Source organism: Ranitomeya imitator, chromosome 6 (genome assembly GCF_032444005.1).
Source record: "Ranitomeya imitator isolate aRanImi1 chromosome 6, aRanImi1.pri, whole genome shotgun sequence".
In the NCBI taxonomy this organism is placed as follows: domain Eukaryota; kingdom Metazoa; phylum Chordata; class Amphibia; order Anura; family Dendrobatidae; genus Ranitomeya; species Ranitomeya imitator.
This window is the reverse complement of record NC_091287.1, coordinates 335,304,688-335,317,323: the sequence shown is the minus strand read 5'-3', so window position 1 is coordinate 335,317,323 and position 12,636 is coordinate 335,304,688. Positions and strand designations below refer to the sequence as shown.

The following is a 12,636-nucleotide window of genomic DNA, read 5'->3' as shown; positions in this document are numbered from 1 at the left end:
AAGGACGTCCACCCATTTCTTCTGATACATGTTGGCACCAATGACACGGCAAGGAAGGACCTACCGACAATCTGCAAGGACTTTGAAGAGTTGGGGAAGAAAGTAAAGGAACTGGATGCACAGGTAGTTTTTTCTTCTATCCTTCCAGTAGACGGGCATGGCACCAGGAGATGGAACAGGATCCTTGATGCAAACAACTGGCTAAGACGATGGTGCAGACAACAAGGATTCGGATTCCTGGACCACGGTGTGAATTACTGGTATGATGGACTCCTCGCCAGAGACGGACTACACCTCAACAAACCTGGGAAACACACATTCGCCAGAAGACTCGCTACACTCATCAGGAGGGCGTTAAACTAGAAGAAGAGGGGACGGGAAGAAAAACATTAGACTCGAACAAAGACGACCCAGGAAAACATACTCTGAAGGGAGGTAAGAACATTTCTAAAACAATCCACAGTGAGGAGATTGGAACAAAACAAAATCCTCTAAACTGCATGCTCGCAAACGCCAGAAGCCTGACAAACAAGATGGAAGAACTAGAAGCAGAAATATCTACAGGTAACTTTGACATAGTGGGAATAACCGAGACATGGTTAGATGAAAGCTATGACTGGGCAGTCAACTTACAGGGTTACAGTCTGTTTAGAAAGGATCGTAAAAATCGGAGAGGAGGAGGGGTTTGTCTCTATGTAAAGTCTTGTCTAAAGTCCACTTTAAGGGAGGATATTAGCGAAGGGAATGAGGATGTCGAGTCCATATGGGTCGAAATTCATGGAGGGAAAAATGGTAACAAAATTCTCATTGGGGTCTGTTACAAACCCCCAAATATAACAGAAAGCATGGAAAGTCTACTTCTAAAGCAGATAGATGAAGCTGCAACCCATAATGAGGTCCTGGTTATGGGGGACTTTAACTACCCGGATATTAACTGGGAAACAGAAACCTGTGAAACCCATAAAGGCAACAGGTTTCTGCTAATAACCAAGAAAAATTATCTTTCACAATTGGTGCAGAATCCAACCAGAGGAGCAGCACTTTTAGACCTAATACTATCTAATAGACCTGACAGAATAACAAATCTGCAGGTGGTCGGGCATTTAGGAAATAGCGACCACAATATTGTGCAGTTTCACCTGTCTTTCACTAGGGGGACTTGTCAGGGAGTCACAAAAACATTGAACTTTAGGAAGGCAAAGTTTGAACAGCTTAGAGATGCCCTTAATCTGGTAGACTGGGACAATATCCTCAGAAATAAGAATACAGATAATAAATGGGAAATGTTTAAGAACATCCTAAATAGGCAGTGTAAGCGGTTTATACCTTGTGGGAATAAAAGGACTAGAAATAGGAAAAACCCAATGTGGCTAAACAAAGAAGTAAGACAGGCAATTAACAGTAAAAAGAAAGCATTTGCACTACTAAAGCAGGATGGCACCATTGAAGCTCTAAAAACCTATAGGGAGAAAAATACTTTATCTAAAAAACTAATTAAAGCTGCCAAAAAGGAAACAGAGAAGCACATTGCTAAGGAGAGTAAAACTAATCCCAAACTGTTCTTCAACTATATCAATAGTAAAAGAATAAAAACTGAAAATGTAGGCCCCTTAAAAAATAGTGAGGAAAGAATGGTTGTAGATGACGAGGAAAAAGCTAACATATTAAACACCTTCTTCTCCACGGTATTCACGGTGGAAAATGAAATGCTAGGTGAAATCCCAAGAAACAATGAAAACCCTATATTAAGGGTCACCAATCTAACCCAAGAAGAGGTGCGAAACCGGCTAAATAAGATTAAAATAGATAAATCTCCGGGTCCGGATGGCATACACCCACGAGTACTAAGAGAACTAAGTAATGTAATAGATAAACTATTATTTCTTATTTTTAGTGACTCTATAGCGACAGGGTCTGTTCCGCAGGACTGGCGCATAGCAAATGTGGTGCCAATATTCAAAAAGGGCTCTAAAAGTGAACCTGGAAATTTTAGGCCAGTAAGTCTAACCTCTATTGTTGGTAAAATATTTGAAGGGTTTCTGAGGGATGTTATTCTGGATTATCTCAATGAGAATAACTGTTTAACTCCATATCAGCATGGGTTTATGAGAAATCGCTCCTGTCAAACCAATCTAATCAGTTTTTATGAAGAGGTAAGCTATAGGCTGGACCACGGTGAGTCATTGGACGTGGTATATCTTGATTTTTCCAAAGCGTTTGATACCGTGCCGCACAAGAGGTTGGTACACAAAATGAGAATGCTTGGTCTGGGGGAACATGTGTGTAAATGGGTTAGTAACTGGCTTAGTGATAGAAAGCAGAGGGTGGTTATAAATGGTATAGTCTCTAACTGGGTCGCTGTGACCAGTGGGGTACCGCAGGGGTCAGTATTGGGACCTGTTCTCTTCAACATATTCATTAATGATCTGGTAAAAGGTTTACACAGTAAAATATCGATATTTGCAGATGATACAAAACTATGTAAAGCAGTTAATACAAGAGAAGATAGTATTCTGCTACAGATGGATCTGGATAAGTTGGAAACTTGGGCTGAAAGGTGGCAGATGAGGTTTAACAATGATAAATGTAAGGTTATACACATGGGAAGAGGGAATCAATATCACCATTACACACTGAACGGGAAACCACTGGGTAAATCTGACAGGGAGAAGGACTTGGGGATCCTAGTTAATGATAAACTTACCTGGAGCAGCCAGTGCCAGGCAGCAGCTGCCAAGGCAAACAGGATCATGGGGTGCATTAAAAGAGGTCTGGATACACATGATGAGAGCATTATACTGCCTCTGTACAAATCCCTAGTTAGACCGCACATGGAGTACTGTGTCCAGTTTTGGGCACCGGTGCTCAGGAAGGATATAATGGAACTAGAGAGAGTACAAAGGAGGGCAACAAAATTAATAAAGGGGATGGGAGAACTACAATACCCAGATAGATTAGCGAAATTAGGATTATTTAGTCTAGAAAAAAGACGACTGAGGGGCGATCTAATAACCATGTATAAGTATATAAGGGGACAATACAAATATCTCGCTGAGGATCTGTTTATACCAAGGAAGGTGACGGGCACAAGGGGGCATTCTTTGCGTCTGGAGGAGAGAAGGTTTTTCCACCAACATAGAAGAGGATTCTTTACTGTTAGGGCAGTGAGAATCTGGAATTGCTTGCCTGAGGAGGTGGTGATGGCGAACTCAGTCGAGGGGTTCAAGAGAGGCCTGGATGTCTTCCTGGAGCAGAACAATATTGTATCATACAATTATTAGGTTCTGTAGAAGGACGTAGATCTGGGGATTTATTATGATGGAATATAGGCTGAACTGGATGGACAAATGTCTTTTTTCGGCCTTACTAACTATGTTACTATGTTACTATGTAAATAGAAGGCCCTGCAGAGTGATAGAATAGGCCAAATAGCAAATGGAAAGCACCTCCTATAAGAATGGAGTAACAAAAGGCAAAGTGAAAACAGCACCCAGAAAGCAACAGTGGCTCATTTGATAGAGATGCCGGCAGACAACCACAAGACTGCCGGATCAAATCCTGAGGCAGTATATTTTATACAAAAATGCAACACTACTACTTATTTTACCCCCTTCTTTTCTTATGTGTTTGTCGTGAAATTTCATTATCTACTGTATGTGTACTAATAAAATTATATATTTAACAATGAAAATAACTTTCTTTTTAATGGTTATTCACTCCTTCCTTTTTAGTGTTTTAGTGTAGCTTATTGTTGTTCTATGTGAATATCCACCTAGTTTAATGATGTATATTTGCTAACATCGTGGTTAGGGATGAGCGACCCATGGAAGTTCAGGTTCTTGTACCCTACCCAAATTTTAGTCCATAGCTCTGTTCGAGTACCAGAACTTTACCTGAACTTGAACCAGAACCCATTTGAAATGTATGGAGAACCGAACTTTGGAGCTGAAAGAAATTTTCTCTCTCTCTCATTCTTTCTCTGCAATGAACTTCCCCTGGAACTCCAAACTTTACACAGGACTTCTGAAAGTCTGTATTTAGTGTTTAGCATTGGACATTAACTTTCTCATAAGAACCTCAAAGTTTTAAGTTAGCTCATGTCCAATCATGGTGTATTCCTAGGCTCAAAGTTTTGTATGAATTATAACCTCCATTAATTTTCTTAAACAAGAATCAAAAGACAAGGTTAGCCCCATAACTCCTCATGTCACACATTTTTCTTATGGTTGAGATCTCCAAATTATTGCCATAACTTTTCAGTTCCAAAGACAGAAACTTAGTTAAAGCACTTCTCCATGTTCTCTGCCCATAGTAATGTACTTACCAACCGCTATCTTCATTTGTTATTGGGGCCAATTTGTTTGTCTTCTGCTGACTGTGACCTGCCGGATTGTTCCAGTGTTTGCTGACGAGCATTGAGTGCTCAATGTAATTCTATGAGAGCCAGAAAGAGGACAGAACGAGGCCCCCATAGACTTACATTGAGAGTTTGTGACTGTTATCTCTGATTTCCAGTCAGTCAGAAGTTGTGGTTCCAAAATGGCAGATCAGAACCACAGCGGCACTGGGAGCTGCTGAAGATGGCAGTTTGTAAATTTAATACTAGGATCAGGGATCTTACATTGGTGGCACCACTCCAGTGCTCTAATGAAAAATTAAAAAACAACAACGCAGAAGTGGTGCATTAACTTCATTTTGGTCCTACTTAAACAACCAATGAAAATAGGCACATCAAAAATAATATGCATTTTCATTATCCAGATTACCAAAAAGCGGGCAAGAATGTTTTTTTTGAGGGGGCTTGCTCATATCTAGCGACATTAGCCTTGTTGCACAGCTGTAGCACATATTTTAAATGAAGATACAGGTGTAAATTAATGAGTTTTTCGGGCAAATGTCACATTAGAACATTGAGTCCATTTTTCAGTGGCCAGCACATATGTTTTCTTAGTTAAATAAATGTATTGTGCTATTTTTCATAAAACATTTGTGAATATGAATGGAGAGATAAGGGCATTTGATGTTTGTGATTATGAGTGGAGAAGATGCATTAATTCATCAATGGTGGATAAGTGTATAAATACTGAAAATGTAGAGCAAGAGAACAAAAGACCATTTCCATTTGAGTGTAAGACTCTCTCGGTCATGATTGATCTGATGGGTGCATCATTTAAAGGTACTTGTATTTGGTTTTTCTTTCTATTTCTGTTTTCTATACTTTCTTATAGTAGCGGTCTAAGAAAACAGCTTACATAATTCCATACTTGACAGTTTTCATTTACTTTGAAAATTCTTAAAATAGTGTATACTGATCATAGGCTAAAATTCTATTTGATCTATTTTCAACATAGAAGCTTTTCAAACCCAAGCCTTTACATATTTTTTCATTTCGTTTAAAGACATATTTATAAAATATATTTTATCAATAATGGCAGCTGTCACTGAGCTTTGTACATAAAACATATGTATGCAAATTTCTGGGACATTATTTAATAAATATATATTTTGAGATGAATTCATGGAAATGATTCATGATAGAAAAAAAAAGAGCAGCATGTCAAGTTCACTGGAAGGAAAATTCATTTTCTTTGTAACTTCAAAGTTTTCCTGTTTCCTTTAGTCTCCTCTTTTGTTCATTTATTTATGTAATTACTTTCTGTTTTTGTTTTTAAGGTGTAGTGCTAATTATATTAGCAGGGTCCAGTGCAATTCTAGAAAGAAATGGGGTTATCTCACAGCCAATATGTCCAAATGGTGGACCCAACTGTCAGATCTCCACTGGAGCGCTCTTTGATCGTGCGGTGAAACTTTCACATTATATTCATTCGCTATCATCGGATATGTTCAATGAGTTTGTAAGTATAGTCGTGAAGCAGACATTTAGAGTATATGTGCAAGGAAAATTTTACAGGCAGATTCCAATCAGAAACCGCCTGAAAAAGCGCAGCAAACACGCCTTATAAAACAAACATAATGCCTACAATGTCAAAACTTCTTATGTCAGAAACCTTTAAGTGGTTAAAAAATGTGCTCATTCATTGGGCAACTTCCACTGGGAAACCGTTCAGCCTCAATACTTAACAGTATAGATTAATAGCTCTGCCGCAAGATCAAGGGTAAATCCACCAGCGAGACCACCTCAGGAAGATTACCGCGGTATAATCAAATAATTAAAGGGTTTGTCCGCAACTTTAACATTGATGGTCTATCCTCAGGATAGGTCATCAATGTCTGAACTGTAGGGGTGCGATACCTAACACCACCAGTGATCAGCTATTCCCGGTATCGTCGGCGCCAGAACTGCTCAGTTACAGAGCTGCACAGTTATGTTGATGGAATAGTGTCCCAGGCCGGGTACTGCATATTCAACCCCTATTGTTTTTAATAGATGCTCAATGTGCAGTACACAGCAGCAGACAGTTTACTGTCAACGGAGCTGTGCTGTGCAGAGGTCAGCTGATCGGCAGAGGTGACACATCCTCACCAATCAGAAATTGATTACCTCTCCTGAGGATAGGCCATCAATGTTAATGTCCTGGGCAACCCCATTTCATTCTGTCATGCTTGTAATTCAAGTCACTTTCGCATATAATAGTATTTGTGTACTGTATTTGGCCATTGAAACCTTTATTTTGACTTGTCTTGCAACCATATGAGTACATGCTGCTAATATTTAAACCTGGTTCTTTGCTCTGTTATGCTTAATGCAAGGCCTGAGTGAAGTGGTACACACCTTCCTGAATGTTAAGCGTTGCTCCCTGCACTAGGTATTGCCCAATCTTTTAGCACTGCCCAGTTTTGCTTAAACCGCCTGTACTTGTAATGCACATGTACATACATGTCTTGAAGGGGTTAAAGGGATCTTTAGTTTCAACATGTGATAGTCATTTTACTGACTGTTTGGCTATGTTCTCACAACCATATCTTTGGTCCGAAATGCTGTCTACGGAAAAAACAGACAGCCCTTGGACCAATATTATTCCATAAGGACTATTCAGATGCCCTTTTTTTTATATGATCCGAATGCCTGCCTGAAAATAATTGCAGCAAGCACTATTCTCATCTGTATTTCAGATTAAATTCACCTATTTAAGGCTAGCAATGTATAAAATAACTCAAATTCAATAAGGCTTAACAGTATAGCATCTGATTATGCTGAAATATTGCAACTTTTTAACATAGAAAACTGTGTTGGGTCTTATAAATTGTAATAACTGCTGATGTAGAAAAATTGCAGATTGCATAATTATGACAATGCAGAGAAAAAAATTGTACATTATTTCAGGTTGAAAATCAGATTAATTGTTTTATATGTTCGAGTCAACTTAGCCTTTTAACACTTACCAATTTGATACCCAAGTAGAGATTTCCGGCTTCATTCCTTTGAAGAATCTTACTGTCTGCATTTTTCACATGCACACCCATAATAATAACAATCTTTATTTAAACAGCATCAACATATTTTTCAGTGCTTTACAATTCAACAATTCATATACAACAGTCATAGTAAATTAGTGATAATAATACAATAATTAATGCAAATATATTGATGGAGTGTGATGGAGGGTTATAGTCAGAGAAGTAGAGAATGGACTACATGTAAAAGTACTTTGATTAGGGAATGTGATAGACTGCCCTAAACAGATGTGTTTTTAAGGAGCACCTAAAACTGTGCAAGTTGTGGTAAGTCTTAATTTCTTTAGGTAGTATGCAAATTGTCTCTTCTGAGAAAAAAAGGACTTAAACTCTATAGCGGCACCTGTTGGAAGTAGCAGTCCTACAAGTCACAATCAACTCTTTAACGAGTCGTGCAATATGACTTAGGATAAAAGCCAAATGAGTATCTCAATTCGCAGACATGGTGTTTCGGGCTGTTGGCCCTCGTCAGTGCGAAGCATGAGAACTAATTTGGCTAGGTGAGAGGCTCTGGACTGGGGTCTAAGGGGTATCGTTTCTCCTTATGGAGAGTGACATACCATCTCTGGCTTGTCAAGGTAAGGAGGCTTATTCGCCGTGCAATGCTCCTCTGAGAAATATAATATGCAAATTGCCTCTTCTGAGAAAAAGAGGACTTAAACTCTGTAGCGCCACCTGTTGGAAGTAGCGATCCTACAAGTCACAATCAACTCTTTAATGAGTCGTGCAAGATGACTTAGGATAACAGCCAAATCAGTATCTCTTTAGGTAGAACATTCCAGAGGATTGGTGCAACTCAGGAGAAGTCTTGAAGCTGGGAGTGGAAGGTACGGATTAGTACGAATGTTAATCAAAGTTCACTTGCGGAGAGCAATGAACTTTTGTGATGATAAACAGAAATGATGAAGGAGAAGAAGAGGGTGCTGCACTGTGGAGAACAAGCAGTTTATATTGGATCTTATAATGTAGGGGAAGCCAGTTCAGTGACTGTCACAGAGCGGAGGCATCCGAGTAATGGTTTGCCAGAGAGATGACCCTGGTTGCTGCATTAAGGATGAACTGAAGAGGGGAAAGTCGAGTGAGGGTGAGGCCAATTAATAGAGAATTACAGCAGTGAAGGTGGGAGTGGATCAGGGCAACAGTGAGGGTTTTTGTTGTTTCCATGGTGAAAAATGGACAGATTTTAGAGATGTTCTTTAGGTATTAGCGGCAAGAGCAGACAAGAGATTGTATGTAGGAGGCGAAGGAGAGATTGGTGTCAAACATAACACCCAGACAGCGCCTACTTCCCAGGGTTTATTGTAGTGCCACATACGTAAAGGGAGATGTCAGCTTTAGGGAAGTGAGAAGATGGTGGGAGCAGAAGAAGTTCAGTTTTGGAAAGGTTGAGTTTCAGATAGAGAGCGGACATGATGCTGGAAACTGCGGACAGACATTTACTGGTGTTCTGCAGTACAGCCAGGGTATGGTCAGGGGAAGATGTGTATAGTTGTTTGTCATCAACATAAATATGGTATTGAAAGCCAAATTAGATGATAGTCTGTCCAATTTGGGCCATGTAGAGAGAGAAGAGAAGAGGGACCCTGATACTGAGAGGGAGAGGAGAAGAAGTGGAACCAGTAAACGATACACTGGAGGAGTGGTCAGAAAGATAGGAATGGAACCAGTAGAGAGAAGTATCCTTTATGCCTATTGTTTGGAGCATGGAGAGTAGGAGATAGTGGTCAACATCGAAAGCTGCAGAAAGGTCAAGAAGAATGAGCAGAGAGTAGTCACCGTTATGTTTTGCTGTCAAAAGGTCATTGGTCATTTTGATGAGTGCAGTTTCGGTAGACTGTAGGGGGAGGAGGCCGGACTGCGATTGATCTAGGAGAAAGTGAGTGGAGAGGTAACGAGTAAGGCAGGAGTACACCAGGTCCTCCAAGAGTTTAGAGATGAAGGCCAGATTGGTAACTGCTCTGTAGTTATTTGTGCAGGATAGGTCAAGAGAGGGGTTTTTAATATTAGAGTAATGAAGGAGTGTTTGAAGGAAGAGGGGTCGATACCAGAAGAGAGGGAGAAACTGAAGATTTTAGTTAGGTGACTAGTGACGACTAGAGACAGAGACTGGAGAAGGTGTGAGGTAATGGGGTTAGTAGTGCATGTAGTAGAACGAGAAGAAGAGAGAAGCCTAGAGACTTCTTCTGTGACCGGGTCAAATGTAGAGAGTGAACCAGAGGAGATGTGGGGAGGAATTGGAGCAGTGGCTGGGAGCTGATTTCCTGATGGATGTTTTTATTTTCTTAGTAAAGTGTGATGCCAGATAAAACTGCATTGCTAATTTTATACCATTTCCTACTGTTCATTATTATCATTGAATCTGTCAACATTATGAAATTCTAGCTTTGTAATATTTTAGGTTTTACAATTTTATTTGAATTTTTTACAGGATGAAAGGTTTACCCCAGGTCGCAGGTTTCTAGCAAAATCTAGAATGAGTTGTCATACTTCTTCACTAAATACCCCAGAAGACAAAGAACAAGCACAGCAAATACAGGTAAGACAATTCTAGAATCTATAATTAAAGAAATTAATAAATACTAATTTCATTACTGTTAATTTGAAGCTCTACCATTGGAACCACCTTAAGGGGTTGTCAGATCCAAATCAATAAGTTTGCAGTCACTCTGTGTGACTGCAGGCTTATAAATCCCCCAAGCGCATGCACTGTGTGCTGAGAGGAGTTGCCTATTTCTGACCCGGGACTGGAGGGTACATATGCGTTATACAGTGAAGGAAATAAGAATTTGATTCCTTGCTGATTTTGTAAGTTTGCCCACTGACAAAGACATGAACAGTCTATAATTTTAAAGGTAGGTTAATTTTAACATTGAGAGATAGAATATCAAAGATAAAATCCAGAAAATCACATTGTATAAATTATATACATTTATTTGCATTTTGAAGTGAGAAATAAGTATTTGATCCCTCTGGCAAACAATACTTAATACTTGGTGGCAAAACCCTTGATGGCAAGCACAGCAGTCAGAAGTTTTTTGTAGTTGATGATGAGGTTTGCACACATGTCAGGAGGAATTTTGGTCCACTCCTTTCCGCAAGGGATCAAATGATTACTTCCATCACTGTACATACTCCTGGCCAGGGTCCGTCGTGGGTGCGGCCTCGCTCTATACAAGTATATGGAAGCAAGGCTGTGCCTACTGGCTAAGAGTAAGTACAACTCATACATACTCTCCGGTCCCAGGTCAAAAACCGGCGAATCCCCATAACTGCATATATAGGAATTATGCAATATAATATTTTCATTAGATATACTACTTTTAGCTTTGGAAGAATGATTGATTATACAGATTTGCAAAAAAGTATCTTAATAATTACATTTTAAATACTTCAGTTTTTTAGTGAAATTTATGGTTTGGCATTTGAAATATTTAAAACTGTGATCTCCACAAAATAGGATACATGAAAGTTGACTAGGAAAAAGGTTTTTCTCCTTTCCCCCAAGACCTGGTTTATCCATTCAAGAAAATACCTGTGAGTTACAGAACTCCAGAGCAAAACTTGAAAAGAAGGCACATAATGCTTAGTGCTTACTGTAATTAGTAAGACATTAGTTTAGGAAAAAGCTTACAGTTACTGTGGTCTCCTAGTTCAATAGTTTCCACCTTGGTAACTCAGTACTCCATTCACTGTCATCTCCGCATTGAATAATAATAATAATCTTTATTTTTATATAGCGCTATCATATTACGCAGTGCTTTACATATATTATCATCACTGTCCCTGATGGGGCTCACAATCTAAATTCCCTATCATTATGTCTTTGGAATGTGGGAGGAAACCGGAGAACCAGGAGGAAACCCACGCAAACACAGGTAGAACATACAAACTCCTTGCAGATGTTGTCCTTGGTAGGAATTGAACCCAGGACTTCAGCGCTGCAAAGCTAACCACTGAGCCATGGTGCTGCCCATTGAACTGGATGTTTATATAATTTACCCATATGCCTAACTATAAATTACACTTTGCACTATTCTGCTTCTTTTTGGTGCTAGGCATAAACAATGTTTGTTTAAATCTACATATAAAATTATACCGTGTATATATACTTTGTAATTTATTTTATATTTCTGCAATAAAGCATGAAGACCTCTTGAACTTAGTGCTGAAAGTTTTGAGATCCTGGAATGACCCCTTGCTTCACATGGTTTCTGAAGTTCAAGATATACGAGAAGCACCAGACACCATTCTCTGGAAAGCTGTAGAAGTAGAAGAACAAACCAAACGTCTCCTTGAAGGAATGGAAAGGATCGTTGGAAGGGTAAACCTAATAGACTATGATCATAAGAATGATAGCTCAATTAAATTGAAATACAAGACTCAAGTAACTCATCAATCAATCTTCTGTTTCTAGATTCATCCAGGTGATTTAGAAAATGAAGTCTACTCTCCGTGGCCAGGTCCACCAGCCTCACTACCAGGAGATGAAAATTCACGGCTTTTTGCATTTTATAACCTTCTTCATTGCCTGCGAAGAGATTCACATAAAATCGATAATTATTTGAAACTTTTAAAATGTCGTCTTATACATGAAGGCAACTGTTAAGTTGTGACACTTCTATAATTTACTAGAAAAAGAAAGATAATGTGATACTATCTATACAGCAACCTTAAAGCTGAATCTTCCCAGTGTTTATTTTGTTGCTTTGTTTCAATTAGATTAATACAGAATAAACTTCTAGATTCCTGTTTATTCATAGCATGGCTCATAATAAAATAAATGCAAACCCATGTTTTCACTCTCTTTTTATTCTATTTTGTACAGTTTTTTTTTTATCTCTTTGTGTTAATGTCAGTAGTTTTGTTTTACATTGTTTCTCATTTAGCATGTCTATTGCTTTCTCTAATATAAAAGCTGTAAATAATGTTAGCTTTAAATAGTAAGAAGAAAGGCTATTATTATAAAGCAGACACTTCATCAGCGCCATCCTGCAATTTAATAATTCACAAATCAGTGTTTAAACATGTACGTAAAAAATGGTACTGGAGTTATCAGTGTGTAATCAGTGTGTCATCAATATTGTGCATCAGTGTGTCATCAGTATTGTGCATCAGTGTTGTGCATCAGTGTGTCATCACTGTGTCATCAGTATTGTGCAACATTGTGCCATCAGTGGGTCACCAGTGTGTCACTAGTTTTGTGCATCAGTGATGTGCATC

At 38.9% G+C, this 12,636-nt stretch overlaps 1 protein-coding gene across 1 annotated transcript; it reads left to right on the top strand.

Moving 5' to 3' along the window:
* Positions 1-5,131: 5,131 nt before the first annotated feature.
* PRL (prolactin) lies at positions 5,132-12,195 on the top strand. Its single transcript, XM_069728936.1, has 5 exons — positions 5,132-5,176; positions 5,674-5,855; positions 9,845-9,952; positions 11,558-11,737; positions 11,831-12,195. Exons 1-5 carry the CDS (start codon positions 5,146-5,148, stop codon positions 12,020-12,022), a joined length of 693 nt encoding a protein of 230 aa, XP_069585037.1. The 5' UTR covers positions 5,132-5,145; the 3' UTR covers positions 12,023-12,195.
* The last annotated feature ends 441 nt before the right edge of the window (positions 12,196-12,636 follow it).